Source organism: Gadus morhua, chromosome 8 (genome assembly GCF_902167405.1).
Source record: "Gadus morhua chromosome 8, gadMor3.0, whole genome shotgun sequence".
NCBI classification, from domain to species: Eukaryota; Metazoa; Chordata; class Actinopteri; order Gadiformes; family Gadidae; genus Gadus; species Gadus morhua.
The window spans coordinates 18,503,857-18,531,443 of NC_044055.1; the positions used below are offsets into that span (position 1 = coordinate 18,503,857).

At 47.5% G+C, this 27,587-nt stretch overlaps 1 protein-coding gene across 5 annotated transcripts; it reads left to right on the plus strand.

The window, feature by feature from the left end:
- On the plus strand, positions 1–27,575 carry LOC115548780 (zonadhesin). Of its 5 annotated transcripts, XM_030363621.1 has the most exons (31): positions 1–252; positions 386–438; positions 601–675; positions 1,805–2,037; positions 2,314–2,383; positions 2,526–2,935; positions 3,496–4,060; positions 4,255–4,451; positions 4,602–4,991; positions 5,516–5,811; positions 6,060–6,325; positions 6,535–6,606; positions 6,946–7,080; positions 7,176–7,432; positions 7,535–7,619; positions 7,740–7,814; positions 7,964–8,098; positions 8,195–8,451; positions 8,560–8,644; positions 20,183–20,389; positions 20,494–20,631; positions 20,739–20,995; positions 21,108–21,192; positions 21,268–21,987; positions 22,702–23,754; positions 23,911–24,122; positions 24,493–24,649; positions 24,841–25,208; positions 26,138–26,267; positions 26,726–26,897; positions 27,004–27,575. In XM_030363621.1, the coding sequence occupies exons 1-31, from the start codon at positions 182–184 to the stop codon at positions 27,005–27,007; spliced, it is 7,230 nt and encodes a 2,409-aa protein (XP_030219481.1). In that variant the 5' UTR covers positions 1–181; the 3' UTR covers positions 27,008–27,575. The 5 variants fall into 5 exon arrangements, with proteins under 5 accessions (XP_030219481.1, XP_030219477.1, XP_030219478.1 ...); XM_030363617.1 differs by having other exon boundaries at positions 21,268–23,754; XM_030363618.1 differs by having other exon boundaries at positions 21,268–23,754; positions 26,729–26,897.
- The last annotated feature ends 12 nt before the right edge of the window (positions 27,576–27,587 follow it).

Sequence of the window (27,587 nt, forward strand, 5' to 3'; positions counted from 1 at the left end):
GGGGGGGCGGGAAGACTACAAATACCAGTGCGCCAGCCTCTACAGAGGAGCAAGATAAAGTACAGCACATCGACCAGTCGGCAGAAGGGCTATTCGTGCCTGGTGGCTTGTTTGTGGTTGTTGATAGGAGATCTTAACGAGGAGTACGGCCGCGAAGGGGAAAGGAGCCACTGGAGCCATCATGCAAGGAGGCTTCCACACACACCTGTTGGCCACACTGTCCCTGCTGCTCCTCACACAGGTTCACGCCAAGTGAGTGCCAGGAGGGTCTGGTATAGGGATATAGATACAAATGACTTTTGATGTTCCTGAAATTAGAAGTACTACCCGCAATAAAATGTTTAAAATCAAAGTTACGCGTCTGATATCTGGATTTTATTTTCAGAGTGCCGTGTGGGAACTCTTCTCTGACTCTTCCGAGCTGGGGAGCACAGTCAGGTGGGTTTGTGGATTATTAAGATCTGTTCTTACCACACGAATAATTAATATTTTGCATGTTTTTAATGGAAAAGATCAACACATCTAATTTGAAATGCATGAAGAAAGAAGGAACAAAAGAAATAAATTATTAACTATTAACTGTATTCTCTCTATCCGTAGAATATCTTGCACAATGTGTGCTCCACAGCGACTCAGGTCCATTATGTGATTGGACTACGGCTCAGAGAGTGTCAGGTACAGTCATTGATTTTCATATCACTGCTTCGTACACTATTCAGGTCACCGTATCACCAAAACTATAATTACAAATCTGACAGTTGCTTTTCTAGCAAACAGTACCCAGTACCGTGTTTGTGAGCTCTGTGCACTGAAACACAGGACTTGACATTCTGTACCGTCCCAATTCCTAATAGGGACATTAAGCAGAGGAATGAGTAGCCCTTTTCCAGACGATAGACAGCTTATCCTGCTTATCCTCCATAATAGCGCTACTTGAGGGAGAGTAATGATGTTGTATGACCGGGTGGGTTCTCCTGGGGACAATCAAAGCAGAGGGCCCACACTCAAAGCTTCTGCGTAAATAGATACAGAAAAAACACTCAAGTTAGCGTCTTATTAGAATGCCCGGAGGCCTTTGTGGGCGTTTTTATTTTCATGCTTTAACAATGTACTTGAAAAAAACATGGGAGATTAAAGATCATTCTATTCTGTCATATCTTAAATGAAGAGCACGACATCCCCATGTATACAGGGGGGGGCTTTAAAGAATCAAGGGAGTCGAGGACGCCCTCTGTTTGCACTCTAGAATCACTGTTGCAGTGGCATGCTGTAAGCAAACACCAGGCACACACCCACACACAAACACACACACACACTTACACAAACATACACTCATCCACATCCACACACACACACACACACACACACACACACGCACACACACACACACACACACACACACACACACACAGAACACACACGCACACACACACACACACACACACACACACACACACACACACACACACACACACACACACACACACACACACACACACACACACACACACACACACACACAGAGCCACAGCAAGGGATCCCTTCCGCATAGCAACCAGTGACATGCATTGTGAATTATTGGACATTTATCAGACATTTGTCTCAGTATTCATTGGACTTTAAGGGACAGATAGACCGACAAACAGAAAGACAGATAGACCTATGGATGGATTGATGGACGACCAAACAGACAGACCAGAAAGACAGTGTTGGACTGGGAGAGTGTTAATTATTAATGATTGTAGACAATCGTTCAGAACACTATAGACACTGTATTTTATCATCGCCTCTGATCTTCGCCCAGGAGGTGTAGCATTGACCTTCTTAGAAAGCCCGGCCTTGAGCCTGGAAGGAGAGGCCTGTCTGGAGTTCTGGTACCAGATGGCCCCGACGGCATCAGAGAGCTTGGAACTGAGAGTCCTGCTGAAGGAGAACACACAAGGTCTGCTCCAAATATGGACCACACCTGGGCAGCAGAACGGTGGTGCTTGGAGACACGTTTCTCTCCCTTTGGCCGCCACAAAGGCATCCACACAGGTAAAAATAGACGTGGAGGATGGTCTGTATTGGCTAAGGTGTCCAAGTGTCCTCGCAGGTTCTGTGCTCTAACCTGTGCTCTAGTCTTTGTAACACTCCTTGATCAAGGTGCCAAAGAGCTGTCTGTCCCTTTATAACCTGGGTTGATATTTCTTGTCTCTTGCCATGGATAAAAGATTCCAGAATTAATTATTAATTATGACAGCTAAAGATCTCTATAATGTATGCATACAAATACACAAACAAGTTTGTCACTGTCTGTATAATGTTTTTCAGGTTGTATTTGAAGCTGATCAGGAATCAGGAGTTTCCTTTGACCATATAGGGATAAGGAACGGACAGTGTGGTGAGTATTGACTCATTCAGGAAAAGGAATATCCAACAAGTTGGATACAGTTGTCACATTCATTATTTTCTTTGCCAACTCCCACGGTATCCCCACTCCTCCTCACAAACATTTACATATACACCCCTCTCCATCTCCACAGGGAGACAGTGTGAGCCCAACACAGACCTGTGGACAGACAAGTCGACCCGCTGTGTGTGTTCGGCTGCCGAGCAGCTCTCCTGCTCTACCCCCCTGTGCCCGGGCGGTCAGACGAGCGACCGGCCCAGCGAGAGATCCGCTAAAGGCGTCATGGTCGGTCGAGGGATCTGCACCATCCACACCGACCCACAATGCAGCACCTTCGACGGGGCCCTCTTCCGCTTCATGGCCCCCTGCACTTACATCCTGGCCAAGACCTGCGTGCCCATCAGGGGTCTTCCCGTGTTCAGCGTGGAGGTGGTCAACACCCAGGATGCGATCAACGCATCCGAGGCGACGGTGGAGCGGATCAACGTGGAAGTGAATAACGTCAGGCTGTCCCTGCTGAAGAGGGAGACTAAGAGGGTCATGGTGAGCCCCTTCAGACTGTTCTCAGGATTGTTGGAAGTTGGTAGAAAGATCCAGGAAAATATTTCAAAGCAACAGCATTAGGAAGGCATGATGCTGTCACCACGCTGAATTGATAATTTTCCTTTAGTTTGGATTGGATTTTGTCGCTGGCTATCTCCAGTACAAAACTCTGAAAACCATGGTCAGATATTGGAGAAAACATAGTTTACTTTCCTTGACAATCAGCAATCATTGCAGTCTCTAAACAGTGTCTAAACTCATTATCTGCGCCCATTATCAGTGCCTATCTGTAACAGGCGTAACTCTACATCAGCCGCATTCTGGAATTAGTGTTTAACCAACTTATCATTGCTGGAAAATCCCAATAGCTGCTTATCTACTGAAAATCTTGCCTTATCATAAAAGTTCAGAGTTGAATCACATGCCGTTCAGGGTCTTCTAAAGCTTATCCGATGTAAAAACAGTTACATGTAAACTATGAAAGGAGTTAATCCCTATCTAACACGAAGATCCTGTCGCGACACGTTAATCTCGACCCTGACGATACCTTGAACCACCAGGTCAACGGTGTGTGGCGGAGCCTCCCCCTCACCATCCTTGGAGCCACGGTCAAAATCCGTAACAACCCTGCCGTCGTCACCGTGGAGACGGACGACCGAGTCCTCATCTCGTACGACAACGCCGGCGCCGTCCACTTGAAACTCCCTTCGGCGTACGCCGGCAAAGTGTGTGGGATGTGCGGCAACTTCAACAGCCTCGGGGAGGACGACAACCGGAGGCCCGACGGGTCGGCGGCCCGCGACGCCACGGACCTGGCGCTGAGCTGGCAGACGGGGGCGCACGCCGGCCCCTGTGACGCCGTGCTGGTGCCCCACGTGTGTGACCCCCTGGAGGAGCTCTCGTACGGCAGCAGGCAGTTCTGCGGGGAGCTTCTGTCCACGACGGGGCCCTTCTCCCGCTGCCTCCCCGTCCTGGGCGTGGAGAGCTACTACCGGAGCTGCGTGGCCGGGATGTGCGTCAGTCACGGCGACCTGGACGCCATGTGCCACACCATGCAGTCATACGCCAAGATCTGCTACGACGCGGGGGTCGCCGTGCCGGCCTGGAGGAATGGCACCACTTGCAGTAGGTCGCCATGTCCATTCCAGATTCAGAAGCAGAAACCCTGAAATCTGTTTTAGAAGTATGATGTGAAGGAGGAGCTGATGTGGTAATGGCAATAATAATGACAATGAGGGAGATGATTGCAATTACGATAAAGACAAAGATAATGACAAATTCAAGAACTTTAATCCCGATTGCACCTCTTAACTCTGCAGCCCTGGAGTGCGGCGCCAACAGTCACTACGAGGCCTGTGCTGACCGCTGCCTCGATGGGTGCTCCAGCATGGACCTGGCTGGCACCTGCGGACCCTGTGAGGAGAGGTGCGTGTGCGACAAGGGGTACAAGCTCAGCGGAGGGGTGTGCGTACTGGCTGAGAACTGCGGCTGCTGGAACGACGGGCGTCATTATGAGGTAAGAGCAGACCTCAGATAAGGAAGTTTAGACACCAAATACAACTTATGGCTTGAAACACTCTGTGTTTTTATTGCATGTTTTGAGTAAACCCATGATGATGATCAGAATTCATGATTTCGTCCCACCCAATAAACCCAATAAATCCAGAAAGGAGCAGTGTTCGTCCACGGAGGTTGCACCCAGAGGTGTCAGTGCCTGGGCAACGGACAGACCCTGTGCTCCGCCTGGGGCTGCTCAGGGAGTCAGGTCTGCAAGGACAAGGACGGGGTCAAGGGCTGTTTCACGCCTGAAACAGTCACCTGCAGCATGTACGGTGACCCGCACTACATCACCTACGACGGCAAGGCCTACGACTTCCAGGGTGGCTGCAATTACACGCTGGCCACCACGTGCGGAGAGAAGACCCCGGTGCGGTTCACTGTGACCGGGCGCAACGCAAACCCCACCGACCAGAACCTCACCCGGTCCAAGCTGGAAACCGTGGTCCTGCAGATCCAAGAGCTGCACCTCACCTTGCAGCAGAACAGAAAAGTCTATGTAAGAGTGAACGAAACAGCCAATGTGGTCAGCTGCCTTCCTGTATCTGCAAAGCAATCAGGTCCAGTTACTGAGTTGTAATAACAATATCTTGCAACTATCTAATGCCATCGTGGCTCATATCAAGGTTCACAGAGAGCTTTCAAAAGTTATATTTAGACTGCACTTTGAGTGTCATACTGACATTAATGCTACTCTGCACATACTAATGACTCCAATATCATTAATTAATTAATTAATAGCATTATTATCAGTTTAGGCCAGAGATTTAGTCTGGTGGACTCTGCCCTGCCCTCAGGTCTATTGTCCTACCCTCTGTTACATTTTGCTGTTGAACTACTGTTACGGAAGGCATTCAGCAAATTGGCCTAGTTTGGGCCTTTTATTGTCCTCTGGGCCATCTACTTCACTTATATAACCAAACACGGGAAACCTAATACATAACACATCTGCTTTCTAGGAAAGGATCTGAACATTTGGCTCCAATGACATGTGTGCCTTATTTCCCATAAACATGCTCCCAGGTGCACAACAATCAGGTCCGTCTCCCTTACACCGTCGATGGTTCCTACGGCTTGCTGAAAGTCACCAGGCAGAGACAATTTGTGGTGGTGGAGACGGGCGTTGGCCTGAGGGTGATGATCGATGGGCAGAACAGGCTCTTCCTGCAGGTGGACGAGCGCTACAAGGGCCAGCTGTGTGGCATGTGCGGGACCTACTCCGACTGGCAGGGGGACGACTTTGTGAGGCCAGACTGGTCCAACGCCACCGGGGCCTTTGACTTTGGCAACAGCTGGAGAGTGATGGAGGACTCCAGCCCGTGAGTGCTTTAAGCTGTGTTATATAGTGTGTGGCAGTTAAGACTTGTATGTGTATGAGTAGTTGTTTACACAACGTGGGACACGGTGAAGAAAGACCGGTCGCCATAGTCTACTGAACCGTCGATTTCTTGGTTTGGATGAAAGTGATGATTAAACACCAAAAAATGTAATATTAAGCTAGTTTTGGATTTACATTTCCCTATTCCCTCCTTCTCTGTGTCATGCATATCTATGCCTCACCCTCCAGTTGCATCGCCCTTCCGGATGATCCAAAAGTCTGTGACGAGCAAGGTGACGAGCAGGCCGTCAGTGATTGCAGTGCTATTCTCGATGACTCCTTCAGCGCCTGCCACAAGCCTGTGCACCCGTTGAAATACGTCTCCAGCTGCGTGTACGATCATTGCGCCACCAGCGGCGACCTTCACACCCTGTGTGACTCGCTGGAGTCATACAGAGCAGCCTGCCAGGTGGCAGGGGTGGAGTTGCCCGCCTGGCAGAACAACACAGCCTGCGGTAGGTGTCCCACAGGGCTCTGATGGTGGCCATCAACGGGGAGATCATGGAGCCCTAAGGTCACAAAGATGAATGACCAGATCTGGAGCTTATCTGATATAATTTGCTTCAATCTTTCCTTTTTTTATATAAAAATGTCACTTTCACCCACTATCAGAAGAGGGTGAAATTGATTTTTTTATTACAATTTTCGATTTGATCTCTTGCAGCTGTCATCCCAAACACGACCCCTCCTCCAACAAGCACACCCCTAACTCCCGCTCCAACACCTGATCAAACTCGTAAGAACCAATCTGCCAAGGCTTGCTGAAGCTGGCTATCATCGCTTAATCCAAACAATCACAATTACCCGCATTTAAATATATGTATAATGTTTTCTGTCAAGTGGTATGCCATAAAATATTAATCCTGATTTTGAACTTTGCAATTTTGCATTTGAAAATCTATTATAAATTTGCTTATCATCTTTTTTCATAAGGAAACTATGATTTTTTAAGAATGATTAATCATTGACCAATTTTTTTTTACAGTTATAACGTTATGTTATTTTATCTTCTATCACCAACAGTGTGCAGTAGACGTGTTTGATACTATAGACTTCCTTTTCTTTATCTCTATAGTTTGCGCTTTAAACTGCAACTTTGACAGCCATGTGTGTGGCTGGCAGCAACTCATACAGGACAGCTTTGATTGGACCAGACAGTCTGGCCCGACACCGTCCTTCTCTACCGGCCCAAATGAAGACCACACCGGAGGCACGTTGGTCAAAAGGCATGACACGTTGTCAAAATGCATTCCATGGTAGCCATCAACACTTATTCTATACTCTTGTCTCCTTCTCATTGTCTAGAGGGCTACTATATGTATATTGAGGGTGACGGTATGACTCATGGAAACTCAGCCCGTCTGCTCAGCGCCCAGTGCAACTACAGAGGCCCTCTGTGCTTGCAGTTCTGGTACCATATGCATGGCTCGGCCTCAGCCATGGCTCTCAACATCTACCACCTCCACGCAGTACAGGCAGAGAAGGTTTGGTCCATGGTCAATGACCAGGGGTCTGAGTGGCATCAAGCGTTTGTCGATATCAAAGAAAAAGGCACATTCCAGGTAACACCATAGCACTCATGAATCAGGAATGAGTTGTTTAAACCTTAATTACGTTGTTTGTATGACCAAGGATTGAACATCTTTCTCGGATATGCGTTACAGATCATAATAGAGGCGATCCGAGGATCTACTGCTCTGTCGGATGTTGCTATAGATGACATTTCAATCCAATTTGGTTCCTGCTCAAGTGAGGATGTGTTTTCTCTTGTATGTTATGGAACACAATGTACTCATAAACTCGGTATTTTATGGTTTAAACAATAACCCCCTGCCCAATCAGTGTATGTTTTGTTTTTAATTCCCTAAGATGGTTCCCCTGCAATGCTCAGCGGAAGTTCATTAGTTCCTCAAACACGCAGAGAACCGTTACTTTCACGCCCTGGTGAGTATAGGAAGGTTTTATTCAAAGGTACCTTAATCCACCAGATAATGTAAAATTGATAGGACCACTTCCAAAATGAAAATACAAAAAAATAGTTACTTGTGGTATAATGTCTCATGATACTTTGAATGTTCCATTGTTTGTAATAGTGTGCAGCCTGGACTGTAGCTTCAACGGCAATCTTTGTGGCTGGAGCCAGGCGATGACGGACGCTTTTGATTGGACGATGGAGCGTGGCTCCACCCCCACTCTGATGACAGGGCCTTCAGCTGACCACACAGGAGGTGCGGGTGCCTTCTTTATTATTTGTTATATTATTCGTAGTAACGACAACAGTTAACCTCCACAAATCGTAACAAAATGTCGCCCTACTCCTCCAGACGGCCACTACCTGTACATCGAGGCCAACAGTGCAACGTATGGCGACACGGCGCGTCTCCTGAGCTCTGAGTGTTCCCTCGCGGGTCCTCAATGCCTGCGCTTCTGGTACCACATGTACGGCTCAGCCGATACCATGGGCCTCCATGTGTACCTGCTCCAGGACAGACTGGCCGAGGCAGTTTGGTGGAAAAGAAACGACCAAGGAGACGTATGGAAAGAGGCTATGGTAGAGCTCACGGCAACTGGGACTTTCCAGGTACGACCACCAGTGCTGGTCTCTCTATTGACCCAATACTGCTATCCTTAACAGAAAGGACTGGCTGTATGATAACATTGAGATCAAAGCAACTGTTCCTCACTACAGATCATCTTTGAAGGGCGCAGAGGTTCCAATGATCAGTCTGATGTGGCAATAGACGATGTGAAGCTCTATCATGGTCTATGCTCTGGTAGGTAGTTCATACTGGGTGTTCTGCCCTCTACCCCCCTTGCCAGGGTCATCAGATAGTATAAACTCCTCTCCAACAAACCATGCAGACGAAAAGTTGCAGTTCACTCTTTATGGTGAGGTGAAGTAGGGTAAAACTGAGGTAACTGAGAAATGAAAGTACAACATTTCAGTATGAGAATAACAGAATGCTGTAAAATTTGCTTAACGTAAGAATATCCATCCACATCTAATTTGTTTGCAAGGTTTCCTTAATCTCATTATACATCAAATCATCTTAACATATCATTACAGATAACGTACCAACGATGCTTTCAAAGGCCAACTTGAAACCAGAGGAGACGCAATTGTGAAGACGAGTGCGAGCACCATGCTTTCCGATCAAGTGAATGTAGTGTAATGGAGTCCAAGGCATACATATCAGAACGTATTTCAGAACAATACCAAAGTTCGCCAGTAGATGGAATCACAGGACCATCAATAAACATAAAAGACTGAATTACACAGGGGAAAACATACATGTAACAGAACACTCCCTGCCTGATACCCGGTGTGTTTCACTTCTTTTAATTTTTTTTTTCTTTTTACATATCCTTTTTCAACAATAATAAAAAATCTAAATGTGTATGTGTTAAACATTCATGTATCTTATTCTTGTCTGATATACAAAGTTTCTGAACCAAGCATTCAAATCATTGCAGATTTAATTATCTGGAGAAATGAGCAACACTATTTTGTTTACAGGCCTGAGGAACGCTTTTATTCCGTCCTTCCTGGAAATTCTCAATTGGACTTTGCGCACCCGTCCGTCTTTGCTGGGGTACACATCTGTGATAATACCTAGGGGCCAGTCATTTTGTTTGCACTGAGTGTCCCTGAGTAGCACCACGCTTCCCTCCTTTAGATTAAGCTGGTCGGGTGACCACTTCCTGCGGGGTTGCAGTGTCGCCAGGTTCTGTTTGCGCCACACTTGCACACCTTTGCACCTTTGCACCGAACTCACCAGCCGAAGATGGGCAAGGGCCTACCTTTTGAGTCAGCAGTGAGGCCGGTGTGAGGATGAATGGGTCTGCGGGGTCCGTGGACACAGGCAGGTTGTTCACGAGTGGGCGGTTGTTCACAATGGCTGTGACCTCCGCTAAGAAGGTTGTGAGTATGTCGTGAGTGAGTTTGGAAGACCTCATTTGCATGAGCATTGAGTCCAGGATGCGGCGTGTGATGCCGATCATCCTTTCCCAGACCCCTCCCATGTGAGAGGAGTGTGGGGTGTTGAAAGTCCATGTGCAGCCATGTTCAATGAGGAACCTCTCCATTGCTTTCTCATCAGTATTGGAGGGGATTTCGAGGTCCTTAGAGGCCCCAATGAAATTTGTGCCCCTATCGGAGCGAAGGTGTTTCACTGGCCCTCGGATAGACTGGAACCTTCTAAAGGCATTGATGAAGCTAGAAGTGTCCATGGAATCGATCACTTCAATGTGAATAGCTGACAGATAGACAGGTAAAGAGAACTGCCCACCTTTTGCTCTCGGTGTGACTTCCCCTTGTGCGTCATGCAGAGACAGCCCAGGGCCAGAAAACATCCAGGCCGACGTTAGTGAAGGGCAGAGGATTGTGCTGTGTGTTTACATACCTCCACTGCTGTGGCAAAGTGCTCCGTCTGATCCTTTGAACACGGTTCCCCACATACACATAGAATCTTCTTTTCTCATTGAAGATGTACCCGAGCACCAGCTTGCTGCTCCTACAAGGCTGTTGTTGAGGTCTGGTCCAGATAACAGCACCTGGTTCAGCGAAACCAGGTGCTGGTTTCACAATTCAACGTCTTCTGTACCTTTGCATGACTGTCTCTATGTGGGGTGAGCAGTGAGGGAAGCTCAGCGTCGCAGTATCTCTCCTTCACCGTGTGGCTGTTTGGGCATGGCTGAAAGAGTGAAGGCCGTCCGTTTCTCAGCACGTTTGTATAGTAGGCACTGACCAGGGCTGGTTTGTGCATGTCTCCGATGCACACATCACCCACGACCACCCAGCCCAGATCCAGCTTTTGGGCATAGGGTGCGTTGTGTGGGCCATTTACTTGTTTTCGCACTTTGTGTGCTCTGATTATGTCTCAACAGCTCAACATGCCTAACAACAGCACGATAGGAGCTTGAGGGTCGAGCTCGGGGATGAGTTGTGGCAATGAGTTGTGGCAGTGTGAGGGCGACGTAGCCATCAATGGGCTCCACCATGAAGCCGCGTGCCTGTCTGCCTGCAGTCTCGATTGTGCCAGCGCATGTTTTCAGGGAGTATGGTGAGGGGTGTCCAGAAATGCCAAACAGACTGAAAAACTCTGCCCGTGCAAGAGATCTGTTACTCTGGTCATCTAATGTGACGTACATACGGAGAGCTGCATCAGGGTGGTCAGCTGGATACACCCTCACAAGGCATATTATAGAGCAGGAGCGTCCTGAGATGTCCATTTCACACACCTTGGTGCATGTGGTCGAGACCGCCGTCCCCCCGCCGTTCTCTGGTGCAGGGCCTGAGTTATTGACCCTCGGGGCTGGGCCGGGGTGCAACGCTGCGACGTGTGTCTTGCTTCCACACTCTGTGCAGCTTACCTCCTCATCACAGTTTCTTGCTAGGTGTATGGCTTTGCAGCACTTTTTGCACACATAGGCCTTTCTCTAAACCCACGGCATTTGTGGAGTGGGTGGGCTCTGTTGTGCAGCAGACAATGTTTCGCTGGATCCTCTCTGCTGGTTGACTTACTTGTAGCTTGAGAGTAAGGCAGTGTGAATGCGGTGTTGGGGGACACACCGGTCCTGAAGACAGCCACTGCCCTCTGACTGTCAGACTTAAACATTGGCTTGCTATGACTAGAAAGTTCAGTACTGGACGCTGCCAGCATAAAGCCAGGATCATTTCGCATTCTTGCCTGCTGGCATACAAAGTTCACAAAGAAACCGAATGGGGGATAGGGGGCTCTATGTTCTTCTTTAAATGTAAAGCCTATGGTGAGCCCCTTTTCCTGCAGGTAGAATGGCAATTACAGGGTTGACCCCACGGGATGTGTCTAAGAAGTTAAGTCCAAGCAGGTCCCCATCAGCCTTAGCCGCTTGTATTTCCAAAAGCAAGTCCCCTAGCTCTCTCAATTTACGTCCATCTTTGTTCTGTATCTTGGGGAAATTCTCCAGCCTCTTGAACAAGGAGCTCTCGATCACCTCTGGTGCTCCATAGTACTCATCGAGCTGGTCCCATATAGCTCTGAGTCCGTCTTCTGGATAGTTTACATGCACAGTCAACTGAGTAGATGCCTCCAATTCTGCTTGCTTTAGCTTGAGCTCATTCTCCTTTGCAGCGAACCCTGCTTCAGCCCTTGCAGCCTCGGCTTTTGCCCGTGCCTTGGTAGCTGCTATGTTAGCTGATGAGCTCGAAGATTTCTTAGAGGAGTTAGACACGTTTGATCTGGTATTGACAAATCCCGTAGATGAGTCTGTTCCCGACATATTGATGTTGAATTGAATGTCCTTACTTGACTTGATTATCCAAAATAGTCCTGTATGATGCGTAGCTCCCGTCTACGTTGTTGTCCTCTTCTAGGCGCGAAGATGAGCCCGCCAGAAGTCGTTGTTTTACTGTTCTGCCCTCTACCCCCAGCACCTTGCCAGGGTCGTCAGATAGTATAAACTCCTCTCCAACAAACCACGCGAAAAGTTGAAGTTCACTCTTTATGGTGAGGTGAGGTAGGGTAAAACTGAGAAATGAAAGTACAACATTTCAGTATGAGAATAACAGAATGCTGTAAAATTTGCTTAACGTAAGAATATCCATCCACATCTAATTTGTTTGCAAGGTTTCCTTAATCTCATTATACATCAAATCATCTTAACATATCATTACAGATAACGTACCAACGATGCTTTCAAAGGCTAACTTGAAACCAGAGGAGACGCAATTGTGAAGACGAGTGCGAGCACCATGCTTTCCGATCAAGTGAATGTAGTGTAATGGAGTCCAAGGCATACATATCAGAACGTATTTAAGAACAATACCAAAGTTCGCCAGTAGATGGAATCACAGGACCATCAATAAACATAAAAGACTGAATTACACAGGGGAAAACATACATGTAACAGAACACTCCCTGCCTGATACCCGGTGTGTTTCACTTCTTTTAATTTTTTTTTTCTTTTTACATATCCTTTTTCAACAATAATAAAAAATCTAAATGTGTATGTGTTAAACATTCATGTATCTTATTCTTGTCTGATATACAAAGTTTCTGAACCAAGCATTCAAATCATTGCAGATTTAATTATCTGGAGAAATGAGCAACACTATTTTGTTTACAGGCCTGAGGAACGCTTTTATTCCGTCCTTCCTGGAAATTCTCAATTGGACTTTGCGCACCCGTCCGTCTTTGCTGGGGTACACATCTGTGATAATACCTAGGGGGCAGTCATTTTGTTTGCACTGAGTGTCCCTGAGTAGCACCACGCTTCCCTCCTTTAGATTAAGCTGGTCGGGTGACCACTTCCTGCGGGGTTGCAGTGTCGCCAGGTTCTGTTTGCGCCACACTTGCACACCTTTGCACCTTTGCACCGAACTCACCAGCCGAAGATGGGCAAGGGCCTACCTTTTGAGTCAGCAGTGAGGCCGGTGTGAGGATGAATGGGTCTGCGGGGTCCGTGGACACAGGCAGGTTGTTCACGAGTGGGCGGTTGTTCACAATGGCTGTGACCTCCGCTAAGAAGGTTGTGAGCATGTCGTGAGTGAGTTTGGAAGACCTCATTTGCATGAGCATTGAGTCCAGGATGCGGCGTGTGATGCCGATCATCCTTTCCCAGACCCCTCCCATGTGAGAGGAGTGTGGGGTGTTGAAAGTCCATGTGCAGCCATGTTCAATGAGGAACCTCTCCATTGCTTTCTCATCAGTATTGGAGGGGATTTCGAGGTCCTTAGAGGCCCCAATGAAATTTGTGCCCCTATCGGAGCGAAGGTGTTTCACTGGCCCTCGGATAGACTGGAACCTTCTAAAGGCATTGATGAAGCTAGAAGTTTCCATGGAATCGATCACTTCAATGTGAATAGCTGACAGATAGACAGGTAAAGAGAACTGCCCACCTTTTGCTCTCGGTGTGACTTCCCCTTGTGCGTCATGCAGAGACAGCCCGGGCCAGAAAACATCCAGGCCGACGTTAGTGAAGGGCAGAGGATTGTGCTGTGTGTTTACATACCTCCACTGCTGTGGCAGAGTGCTCCGTCTGATTCTTTGAACACGGTTCCCCACATACACATAGAATCTTCTTTTCTCATTGAAGATGTACCCGAGCACCAGCTTGCTGCTCCTACAAGGCTGTTGTTGAGGTCTGGTCCAGATAACAGCACCTGGTTCAGCGAAACCAGGTGCTGGTTTCACAATTGAACGTCTTCTGTACCTTTGCATGACTGTCTCTATGTGGGGTGAGCAGTGAGGGAAGCTCAGCGTCGCAGTATCTCTCCTTCACCGTGTGGCTGTTTGGGCATGGCTGAAAGAGTGAAGGCCGTCCGTTTCTCAGCACGTTTGTATAGTAGGCACTGACCAGGGCTGGTTTGTGCATGTCTCCGATGCACACATCACCCACGACCACCCAGCCCAGATCCAGCTTTTGGGCATAGGGTGCGTTGTGTGGGCCATTTACTTGTTTTCGCACTTTGTGTGCTCTGATTATGTCTCAACAGCTCAACATGCCTAACAACAGCACGATAGGAGCTTGAGGGTCGAGCTCGGGGATGAGTTGTGGCAATGAGTTGTGGCAGTGTGAGGGCGACGTAGCCATCAATAGGCTCCACCATGAAGCCGCGTGCCTGTCTGCCTGCAGTCTCGATTGTGCCAGCGCATGTTTTCAGGGAGTATGGTGAGGGGTGTCCAGAAATGCCAAACAGACTGAAAAACTCTGCCCGTGCAAGAGATCTGTTACTCTGGTCATCTAATGTGACGTACATACGGAGAGCTGCATCAGGGTGGGCAGCTGGATACACCCTCACAAGGCATATTATAGAGCAGGAGCGTCCTGAGATGTCCATTTCACACACCTTGGTGCATGTGGTCGAGACCGCCGTCCCCCCGCCGTTCTCTGGTGCAGGGCCTGAGTTATTGACCCTCGGGGCTGGGCCGGGGTGCAACGCTGCGACGTGTGTCTTGCTTCCACACTCTGTGCAGCTTACCTCCTCATCACAGTTTCTTGCTAGGTGTATGGCTTTGCAGCACTTTTTGCACACATAGGCCTTTCTCTAAACCCACGGCATTTGTGGAGTGGGTGGGCTCTGTTGTGCAGCAGACAATGTTTCGCTGGATCCTCTCTGCTGGTTGACTTACTTGTAGCTTGAGAGTAAGGCAGTGTGAATGCGGTGTTGGGGGACACACCGGTCCTGAAGACAGCCACTGCCCTCTGACTGTCAGACTTAAACATTGGCTTGCTATGACTAGAAAGTTCAGTACTGGACGCTGCCAGCATAAAGCCAGGATCATTTCGCATTCTTGCCTGCTGGCATACAAAGTTCACAAAGAAACCGAATGGGGGATAGGGGGCTCTATGTTCTTCTTTAAATGTAAAGCCTATGGTGAGCCCCTTTTCCTGCAGGTAGAATGGCAATTACAGGGTTGACCCCACGGGATGTGTCTAAGAAGTTAAGTCCAAGCAGGTCCCCATCAGCCTTAGCCGCTTGTATTTCCAAAAGCAAGTCCCCTAGCTCTCTCAATTTACGTCCATCTTTGTTCTGTATCTTGGGGAAATTCTCCAGCCTCTTGAACAAGGAGCTCTCGATCACCTCTGGTGCTCCAGAGTACTCATCGAGCTGGTCCCATATAGCTCTGAGTCCGTCTTCTGGATAGTTTACATGCACAGTCAACTGAGTAGATGCCTCCAATTCTGCTTGCTTTAGCTTGAGCTCATTCTCCTTTGCAGCGAACCCTGCTTCAGCCCTTGCAGCCTCGGCTTTTGCCCGTGCCTTGGTAGCTGCTATGTTAGCTGATGAGCTCGAAGATTTCTTAGAGGAGTTAGACACGTTTGATCTGGTATTGACAGATCCCGTAGATGAGTCTGTTCCCGACATATTGATGTTGAATTGAATGTCCTTACTTGACTTGATTATCCAAAATAGTCCTGTATGATGCGTAGCTCCCGTCTACGTTGTTGTCCTCTTCTAGGCGCGAAGATGAGCCCGCCAGAAGTCGTTGTTTTACTGTTCTGCCCTCTACCCCCAGCACCTTGCCAGGGTCGTCAGATAGTATAAACTCCTCTCCAACAAACCACGCGAAAAGTTGAAGTTCACTCTTTATGGTGAGGTGAGGTAGGGTAAAACTGAGAAATGAAAGTACAACATTTCAGTATGAGAATAACAGAATGCTGTAAAATTTGCTTAACGTAAGAATATCCATCCACATCTAATTTGTTTGCAAGGTTTCCTTAATCTCATTATACATCAAATCATCTTAACATATCATTACAGATAACGTACCAACGATGCTTTCAAAGGCCAACTTGAAACCAGAGGAGACGCAATTGTGAAGACGAGTGCGAGCACCATGCTTTCCGATCAAGTGAATGTAGTGTAATGGAGTCCAAGGCATACATATCAGAACGTATTTCAGAACAATACCAAAGTTCGCCAGTAGATGGAATCACAGGACCATCAATAAACATAAAAGACTGAATTACACAGGGGAAAACATACATGTAACAGAACACTCCCTGCCTGATACCCGGTGTGTTTCACTTCTTTTAATTTTTTTTTTCTTTTTACATATCCTTTTTCAACAATAATAAAAAATCTAAATGTGTATGTGTTAAACATTCATGTATCTTATTCTTGTCTGATATACAAAGTTTCTGAACCAAGCATTCAAATCATTGCAGATTTAATTATCTGGAGAAATGAGCAACACTATTTTGTTTACAGGCCTGAGGAACGCTTTTATTCCGTCCTTCCTGGAAATTCTCAATTGGACTTTGCGCACCCGTCCGTCTTTGCTGGGGTACACATCTGTGATAATACCTAGGGGCCAGTCATTTTGTTTGCACTGAGTGTCCCTGAGTAGCACCACGCTTCCCTCCTTTAGATTAAGCTGGTCGGGTGACCACTTCCTCCGGGGTTGCAGTGTCGCCAGGTTCTGTTTGCGCCACACTTGCACACCTTTGCACCTTTGCACCGAACTCACCAGCCGAAGATGGGCAAGGGCCTACCTTTTGAGTCAGCAGTGAGGCCGGTGTGAGGATGAATGGGTCTGCGGGGTCCGTGGACACAGGCAGGTTGTTCACGAGTGGGCGGTTGTTCACAATGGCTGTGACCTCCGCTAAGAAGGTTGTGAGCATGTCGTGAGTGAGTTTGGAAGACCTCATTTGCATGAGCATTGAGTCCAGGATGCGGCGTGTGATGCCGATCATCCTTTCCCAGACCCCTCCCATGTGAGAGGAGTGTGGGGTGTTGAAAGTCCATGTGCAGCCATGTTCAATGAGGAACCTCTCCATTGCTTTCTCATCAGTATTGGAGGGGATTTCGAGGTCCTTAGAGGCCCCAATGAAATTTGTGCCCCTATCGGAGCGAAGGTGTTTCACTGGCCCTCGGATAGACTGGAACCTTCTAAAGGCATTGATGAAGCTAGAAGTGTCCATGGAATCGATCACTTCAATGTGAATAGCTGACAGATAGGCAGGTAAAGAGAACTGCCCACCTTTTGCTCTCGGTGTGACTTCCCCTTGTGCGTCATGCAGAGACAGCCCAGGGCCAGAAAACATCCAGGCCGACGTTAGTGTAGGGCAGAGGATTGTGCTGTGTGTTTACATACCTCCACTGCTGTGGCAGAGTGCTCCGTCTGATCCTTTGAACACGGTTCCCCACATACACATAGAATCTTCTTTTCTCATTGAAGATGTACCCGAGCACCAGCTTGCTGCTCCTACAAGGCTGTTGTTGAGGTCTGGTCCAGATAACAGCACCTGGTTCAGCGAAACCAGGTGCTGGTTTCACAATTCAACGTCTTCTGTACCTTTGCATGACTGTCTCTATGTGGGGTGAGCAGTGAGGGAAGCTCAGCGTCGCAGTATCTCTCCTTCACCGTGTGGCTGTTTGGGCATGGCTGAAAGAGTGAAGGCCGTCCGTTTCTCAGCACGTTTGTATAGTAGGCACTGACCAGGGCTGGTTTGTGCATGTCTCCGATGCACACATCACCCACGACCACCCAGCCCAGATCCAGCTTTTGGGCATAGGGTGCGTTGTGTGGGCCATTTACTTGTTTTCGCACTTTGTGTGCTCTGATTATGTCTCAACAGCTCAACATGCCTAACAACAGCACGATAGGAGCTTGAGGGTCGAGCTCGGGGATGAGTTGTGGCAATGAGTTGTGGCAGTGTGAGGGCGACGTAGCCATCAATAGGCTCCACCATGAAGCCGCGTGCCTGTCTGCCTGCAGTCTCGATTGTGCCAGCGCATGTTTTCAGGGAGTATGGTGAGGGGTGTCCAGAAATGCCAAACAGACTGAAAAACTCTGCCCGTGCAAGAGATCTGTTACTCTGGTCATCTAATGTGACGTACATACGGAGAGCTGCATCAGGGTGGGCAGCTGGATACACCCTCACAAGGCATATTATAGAGCAGGAGCGTCCTGAGATGTCCATTTCACACACCTTGGTGCATGTGGTCGAGACCGCCGTCCCCCCGCCGTTCTCTGGTGCAGGGCCTGAGTTATTGACCCTCGGGGCTGGGCCGGGGTGCAACGCTGCGACGTGTGTCTTGCTTCCACACTCTGTGCAGCTTACCTCCTCATCACAGTTTCTTGCTAGGTGTATGGCTTTGCAGCACTTTTTGCACACATAGGCCTTTCTCTAAACCCACGGCATTTGTGGAGTGGGTGGGCTCTGTTGTGCAGCAGACAATGTTTCGCTGGATCCTCTCTGCTGGTTGACTTACTTGTAGCTTGAGAGTAAGGCAGTGTGAATGCGGTGTTGGGGGACACACCGGTCCTGAAGACAGCCACTGCCCTCTGACTGTCAGACTTAAACATTGGCTTGCTATGACTAGAAAGTTCAGTACTGGACGCTGCCAGCATAAAGCCAGGATCATTTCGCATTCTTGCCTGCTGGCATACAAAGTTCACAAAGAAACCGAATGGGGGATAGGGGGCTCTATGTTCTTCTTTAAATGTAAAGCCTATGGTGAGCCCCTTTTCCTGCAGGTAGAATGGCAATTACAGGGTTGACCCCACGGGATGTGTCTAAGAAGTTAAGTCCAAGCAGGTCCCCATCAGCCTTAGCCGCTTGTATTTCCAAAAGCAAGTCCCCTAGCTCTCTCAATTTACGTCCATCTTTGTTCTGTATCTTGGGGAAATTCTCCAGCCTCTTGAACAAGGAGCTCTCGATCACCTCTGGTGCTCCAGAGTACTCATCGAGCTGGTCCCATATAGCTCTGAGTCCGTCTTCTGGATAGTTTACATGCACAGTCAACTGAGTAGATGCCTCCAATTCTGCTTGCTTTAGCTTGAGCTCATTCTCCTTTGCAGCGAACCCTGCTTCAGCCCTTGCAGCCTCGGCTTTTGCCCGTGCCTTGGTAGCTGCTATGTTAGCTGATGAGCTCGAAGATTTCTTAGAGGAGTTAGACACGTTTGATCTGGTATTGACAGATCCCGTAGATGAGTCTGTTCCCGACATATTGATGTTGAATTGAATGTCCTTACTTGACTTGATTATCCAAAATAGTCCTGTATGATGCGTAGCTCCCGTCTACGTTATTGTCCTCTTCTAGGCGCGAAGATGAGCCCGCCAGAAGTCGTTGTTTTACTGTTCTGCCCTCTACCCCCAGCACCTTGCCAGGGTCGTCAGATAGTATAAACTCCTCTCCAACAAACCACGCGAAAAGTTGAAGTTCACTCTTTATGGTGAGGTGAGGTAGGGTAAAACTGAGAAATGAAAGTACAACATTTCAGTATGAGAATAACAGAATGCTGTAAAATTAGCTTATTTATTAAGTTAGCCTGCTAACGTAAGAATATCCATCCACATCTAATTAGTTTACAAAGTTTCCTTAATTTCATTATACATCAAATCATCTTAACATATCATTACAGATAATGTACCAACAATGCTTTCAAAGGCCAACTTGAAACCAGACGCAATTGTGAAGACGAGTGCGAGCACCATGCTTTCCGATCAAGTGAATTTAGTGTAATGGAGTCCAAGGCATACATATCACAACGTATTTCAGAACAATACCAAAGTTTGCCAGTAGATGACATCACAGGACCATCAATAAACATAAAAGACTGAATTACACAGGGGAAAACATACATGTAACAGAACACTGGGTGAAGCCACTGGGCTTAATTACAGTGTTATGGTTGAATGTAACTTTAGCAAAGAGTCCCAACTGATCCACAGAAATCAGTTAACAAGTATCATCTTGTCTAAATACTTCCTACAATTCATTCCTATGTTATAGGGGCTCTACTCCTCATTAGACTATTTAATCTTCACTATGTTTACTTTATGATCATTTACCTACGAAGGTATCCTTACACTTTCAGATCTGACGGCCGCACTACCCTCATCCCCACAACCCAATACATCAATCACAACACAGGGAGATTCAGCCCCTTCAACTGCTGCTCCACTACCACCGACGGGTGATGTTACCGCCCATACCACTGTTACAGTACTGCCATCTGTTACATCTGAGGTCCCAGCAATGACTACCACTACTACTACTGCACCTCTGCAGGAAACACATCCTGGTAATATTAATTGAAATCCCATTCAACAAAATGCACAGCCAAAGTTGTAATGATGAATTGATGACCCGCAAAAGGCTGATAAAATTTGTGTTATCTCTTTCCAGTATGTAAAATGAATTGCGATTTTGAACAAGACCTCTGTGAGTGGAATCAGATGGTTACTGATGTTTTTGATTGGACACGACACAATGGCTCCTCCCCAACCATCAGGACCGGGCCCTCTTCTGACCACATGGCTGGAGGTAACTAGCAGCATGATAATCAAAAGTCACGTGAATTAATCTTGATTAGGAAACATGAACGCTTTTTTAAATGTCTGTTTTGTACATGTACTCTTGATCCATCCCAGGAGGCCACTACCTGTACATCGAGGCCAACAGTGCAACGTATGGCGACACGGCGCGTCTCCTGAGCTCTGAGTGTTCCCACACGGGTCCTCAATGCCTGCGCTTCTGGTACCACATGTATGGCTCAGCCGATACCATGGGCCTCCATGTGTACCTGCTCCAGGACAGACTGGCCAATTCAGTTTGGGGGAAAAGAAACGACCAAGGAGACGTTTGGAAAGAGGCTATGGTAGACCTCACAACAGATGGCCCTTTCCGGGTAAGATAACTTTTGCTATTCTTGCAATAGGGCCTACTGTGTAATCATAACTCATATCAATAAAAAAACATATTTTGCATTGACCTCTACAATTGTCAAACCTGAATTGAAGATCATATTTGAGGGGCGCCGGGGTTCCAATGATCAGTCTGATGCTGCCATAGACGATGTGTCTCTTCGTCCCGGTCATTGTGCAGGTAAGTTATTCAAAAAGTTTGGCTATGGCATTTTTTGGTTCAGGTTTTAATAATAATATTCGAAACTGGTTACAGATATTGTCACGCCAACAACCTCTCTGCCAGCAACCACCAGTACAAGTGGACCAGAAATCTCAACAACAGCAGAAGAGTTAACACCATCAGAACAACCTCAACCACAAACAACACTGAGGCCACAACCTAACCCTAACCCTACTTTGCCCCCACCTGAAACTACAGTACCACCAAAACCTCCAACCACAGAAGGACCACAACCTCCAACCACAGAAGGAGTACCAAACCCAACTACAGCAAGACCCCAACCTCAAACTACCGAAGGAGTACCACACCCAACTACAGCAAGACCCCAACCTCCAACTACCGAAGGAGTACCACACCCAACTACAGCAAGACCCCAACCTCAAACTACCGAAGGAGAACCACACCCAACTACAGCAAGACCCCAACCTCCAACTACCGAAGGAGTACCACACCCAACTACAGCAAGACCCCAACCTCCAACTACCGAAGGAGTACCACACCCAACTACAGCAAGACCCCAACCTCCAACTACCGAAGGAGTACCACACCCAACTACAGCAAGACCCCAACCTGAAACTACTGAAGGAGTACCACATCCAACTACAGCAAGACCCCAACCTACAACTACAGAAGGAGCACCACACCCAACTACAGCAAGACCCCAACCTCCAACTACCGAAGGAGTACCACGCCCAACTACAGCAAGACCCCAACCTCAAACTACAGAAGGAGTGCCACACCCAACCACAGAAGGAGTATCACACCCAACTACAGCAAGACCCCAACCTCAAACTACAGAAGGAGTACCACACCCAACTACAGCAAGACCCCAACCTCAAACTACAGAAGGAGTACCACGCCCAACTACAGCAAGACCCCAACCTCAAACTACCGAAGGAGTACCACACCCAACTACAGCAAGACCCCAACCTCCAACTACCGAAGGAGTACCACACCCAACTACAGCAAGACCCCAACCTCAAACTACAGAAGAAGTGCCACACCCAACCACAGAAGGAGTACCACGCCCAACTACAGCAAGACCACAACCTCAAACTACAGGAGTACCACACCCAACTACAGCAAGACCCCAACCTCCAACTACAGAAGGAGTACCATACCCAACTACAGCAAGACCACTACCTCAAACTACAGAAGGAGTCCCACACCCAACTACAGCAAGACCCCAACCTCCAACTACCGAAGGAGTACCACGCCCAACTACAGCAAGACCCCAACCTCAAACTACAGAAGGAGTGCCACACCCAACTACAGCAAGACCCCAACCTCAAACTACAGAAGGAGTACCACGCCCAACTACAGCAAGACCACGACCTCAAACTACAGAAGGAGTACCACACCCAACTACAGCAAGACCCCAACCTCAAACTACAGAAGAAGTGCCACACCCAACCACAGAAGGAGTACCACGCCCAACTACAGCAAGACCACAACCTCAAACTACAGGAGTATCACACCCAACTACAGCAAGACCCCAACCTCAAACTACAGAAGGAGTACCACACCCAACTACAGCAAGACCCCAACCTCAAACTACAGAAGGAGTACCACGCCCAACTACAGCAAGACCCCAACCTCAAACTACCGAAGGAGTACCACACCCAACTACAGCAAGACCCCAACCTCCAACTACCGAAGGAGTACCACACCCAACTACAGCAAGACCCCAACCTCAAACTACAGAAGAAGTGCCACACCCAACCACAGAAGGAGTACCACGCCCAACTACAGCAAGACCACAACCTCAAACTACAGGAGTACCACACCCAACTACAGCAAGACCCCAACCTCCAACTACAGAAGGAGTACCATACCCAACTACAGCAAGACCACTACCTCAAACTACAGAAGGAGTCCCACACCCAACTACAGCAAGACCCCAACCTCCAACTACCGAAGGAGTACCACGCCCAACTACAGCAAGACCCCAACCTCAAACTACAGAAGGAGTGCCACACCCAACTACAGCAAGACCCCAACCTCAAACTACAGAAGGAGTACCACGCCCAACTACAGCAAGACCACGACCTCAAACTACAGAAGGAGTACCACACCCAACTACAGCAAGACCCCAACCTCAAACTACAGAAGAAGTGCCACACCCAACCACAGAAGGAGTACCACGCCCAACTACAGCAAGACCACAACCTCAAACTACAGGAGTACCACACCCAACTACAGCAAGACCCCAACCTCAAACTACCGAAGGAGTACCACACCCAACTACAGCAAGACCCCAACCTCCAACTACCGAAGGAGTACCACACCCAACTACAGCAAGACCACAACCTCCAACCACAGAAGGAGTACCACATCCAACTACAGAAGGAGTACCACACCCAACTACAGCAAGACCACAACCTCCAACCACAGAAGGAGTACCACGCCCAACTACAGCAAGACCCCAACCTCAAACAACCACGACTCTTCCCCTGACCCCAACTAAGCCAGTGCGACCAACTACTGAGCGTCCACAGCAGTCAACTACCTTTAAACCAAGTAGGTTTTTATAAATTCCTTTTACCTTTAAGAAAAAGAAATCCGAGTAGCCTTACACTTGTCTCCTAGGCAAACCAAAACACCGACGTATGGAACATTGTTTTGTTGTATCGAGTTTGTGATAGTGTGATAATGACACGATCTTTCTCTATTCAGCGCCCTCTTGCCCAAAGAACAGCCAGCACACCCCTTGCATGTCCCCCTGCCAGCCAACATGTACCCGCCCTCAGGGGCCCCCTGGCTGCAGGCGGACCAGTCCCTGTAAGCAGGGGTGCGTGTGTGACGCCGGGTACGTACTCAAATGGAACGCCGCCTGCGTGCCAATCCGGCAGTGTGGCTGCGTGGACCGGGATGGCAGCGTACACAATGTGAGTGACACAATGTTCAAAATATCTGCCTTTTCTGCCTTTTTGATTCATTATGAACCTGATCCACAACACTGCATTTGCTGTGACTTTGTTTTACTTGTTGATAATTCCACAACATTTAAGAGTCTTCACACCTACATAGCGTTAAAATGTAGAAGAATGAATCAGATTGAAGAAGAATTAGTGGCATATGGATCAGTATTAAATAGTATTAGAGTATTTATTATATATTGTGGGAACACACCAGATTGTAGTAAAAATGTATTTAAAAAAAGTGTGAATAACAAAGCTTTGGCCATGGAATTAATATGAAGTTATGTTTAAGGTGTAATTAATACACAACAAAAGTATACTTTTCTTTTCTTTTCAGTTTAACGACAAGTGGTACACTGCGCACTGCAGGCAGAAATGTGAATGCAAAAAAGATGACAGGGTAGGAGAAGTCGACTGTGACGACGAAGATGAGTGTGACGGTGATGGGGTTTGTCTTCCAAACACTTCGGGCCAGTACAAGTGCCTTTCCACAGGTACATAAGACTACAGAACATCACAATTCAAAATGACTCATAATTTACCACCAGCCATGTGTGAAGCTGATTAGTCATTACAAGCCATTTCACAACACCCAGACTTATGATCCACTCTAACCTCCTGACCATGCTGTGGTCCAATCTACGGCCCCAAAATCATTTCCTATCCCTCCTCTCTTTTTGAACAGATTTCAAGGAGTGCACCATCAAGGGGGACCCAGAGTACCGAACCTTTGATGATCGGAAGCACAAGTTCAGGGGGGACCACTCGTACGTTCTGGCTCAGACGACCAGCCAATCACGAACCCTCCCAGGGTTCTACGTAGAAGGCATCAACACACATGACGAGGGTGACGGCGACCACAGTGAGGATTCCGATGAGAGGAGCAGTGAAGAGCATCACCACAGCAACAGAGAAAGGGACGAAGACAGTGATGAAGACGATGAAGACTATGATGATGACAGCGAAGAAAACAACAGGCGCCACAGGCTGAGAGAGATGAAGATCAGAGTCTACAACCACACGGTCGAGTTTAAGAGGAACGGCGTGCTGGTGGTAAGTAGCCTGGCTATGGCAAGACCAAGCTCAATCATAGATTGCACGTTTGTCTGGGGAGGCTGCTGTCATTTTCTTCAGCACAAGAGGCGTGATCAACGGGCCTAGTTCAAACGACTTTGTACGCAATTGTCTGCTTGCCGTCGCTTCCCTGTCGTCATTGTGTTAAACTAGCCAATAGCGCGCCAGGGGGAAAAGCCAGCTTGGATATTGGCTCCCGCAAAAAATGTATCGGAAGAAATGTATTGCTCTTCTCCAGGCCCTTCTGCAGGGTGAATTTGAATCGCCGGCAGAATGGGTTTGGGGTAACCAGTCTAGGTGGTAAATGAACAGGCCTCATTAACGTTATGAAGATTGAATAGTTTGAGTTGAAATGGTCTCTTCTCTCAACGGATCACCACATCACGTGTTTGATTTTTTAGTTAATGTGAGCAGTGTCGGGCGTGTTGCCCTATTTAGTTATTTTTGTGGTACAGGACATACAGATTATATATTACACCAGCCATCTCGAAGATCTCCATTCTGTTCTCTAAGGTGGAAAGAATCAGTCCTCTGCTAGACACACCAGTGAGAAGTTAGTCTGTTGCGGTATCTCTGCCATACCCTCTCTGGCGCTACAACCCCTGCTGGCTGAACGTGTCAGTAACGGTGCCACTTGATAATTGAATGCATGGTTGGAATGTTATCCCCAACATCTAGTTCATAACCTTCCTAATACTGCAGATACAAGGGCTTTCATCAGCGGGCTACAGGCTCAATCCCCATTATGTTACCTCGTTCATATGCCACTTTAAGCTAAACAATGACAATTTGATTACATATTAGTGTTTCAACGAATCTGTGGCTGTTTCTCCCACCAACATAAGCACTACCCACCAGAATTGAAGAACTAAGGTATAAAATTGAACATCCTGCCCTCCCCCCACCAGGTGGACGGCTGGGTCTCTCACCCGCCCATCTCCCCTAGCGGAGGGCTCAGCATCAGGAAGCACTCCTCCCGACTCTACCTGAATACAGACTTCGGCCTATCGGTGACGTTTGATGGACACAGCCAAGCCGGTAACTATTGTTTTGCTGTTTTTCTTGCTTTGTGGTTAAGGTAAAGTCGAACACTAGCGGATAGGGATTAAGGTTGGTTGTAAGAAGTCTGGAAAGAGTCTAGAGGTGTTGATACTGCACAGCTCTTCAACTGCATCAACGCACACTTCGTCACATGTAATAACCACACACGAGGGCAAAAAACCTAATCAGCTCATTTGCAGACCTCACTCATGTTGAAAAAAAATGTAATGTACACATCAATTGTAAGAGGTAATGATTATATCCATTCCAATCGAATCCTTTAGAAAATCCAGTTTAAAAATATCTCAATACAACAAAAGTGCAGATAGAAATGCACTGATAGTTTCAAAAGCCAAACGCCAAAAACAGCAAGTTCAAAAATCCACATTTCTCATGTCAATCCTAGAATGATCCCCCTGACCTCGAGCCTTGTGTTTCCCTGTGTCTTAACCTAGCAGAGATCATCTTACCACACATCTATCGGAGGAAGGTGGCGGGTCTGTGTGGGAACTTTGACGGCAAGAAGAAGAACGACTTCATGAAGCCGGACGGTCGGCAGGCCAGGGACGAGCAGGAGTTCGGTCAGAGCTGGAGGGTGACCGGCGACCCTCTTAGAATCAGAGGGAGGTACGTAAAGCGCCTGCTTCGTTATCCAAATCCACAGTACAGGACAGGACTACTTTTCATCGTTGTGGCAAATTAAACCCACTCCTTTTTCCCCCCCTATCTTTAGGTGATCCACTTCCTGACCCAGCTAGTTCAAGGGTTGAACTGGCCAGAGTAAAGCGGTTATTATCCGTCTCCAGAGACCTCTTCACGGGTTACCTTCACAATTCCATCAACCATCTTAATTGAACAGAGGTCGAACCAAATCTCCTGCCTCTAGTATAACTACTCCTTAATCGACTCAAGTACTACAAATACTACTTAGTAATGAACACGGGTTACTAAAACAACAAAAAGTGTTCTGACTACTACCATACAACTTGATTTCGTTTGAATTGCTGTGAACACAAATTGCAAAGGATTTGGTTGCTGTGAAATAGCATACATTTTCACATATTGCCAATGTTCTCATGTACTTTGCAGTGAGTTTTATATATTTTCTGTTTATATTCTATTTGTGCACATCTGAAAACAAAAATGAAAGTCCAAATATTTTAAAATTAAAAGGCCTTTGCAAGGCGTTCCTTTCTCTTGCAAATTAAACATTCAGCCTGAAGATCACTCTGAATCTTTCACATTCATGGCAGAATCTTCAACATTTGAAGAGGAAAATAAAACAATCCCTCCAGTTGTACTCAACTCTTTTAGGTT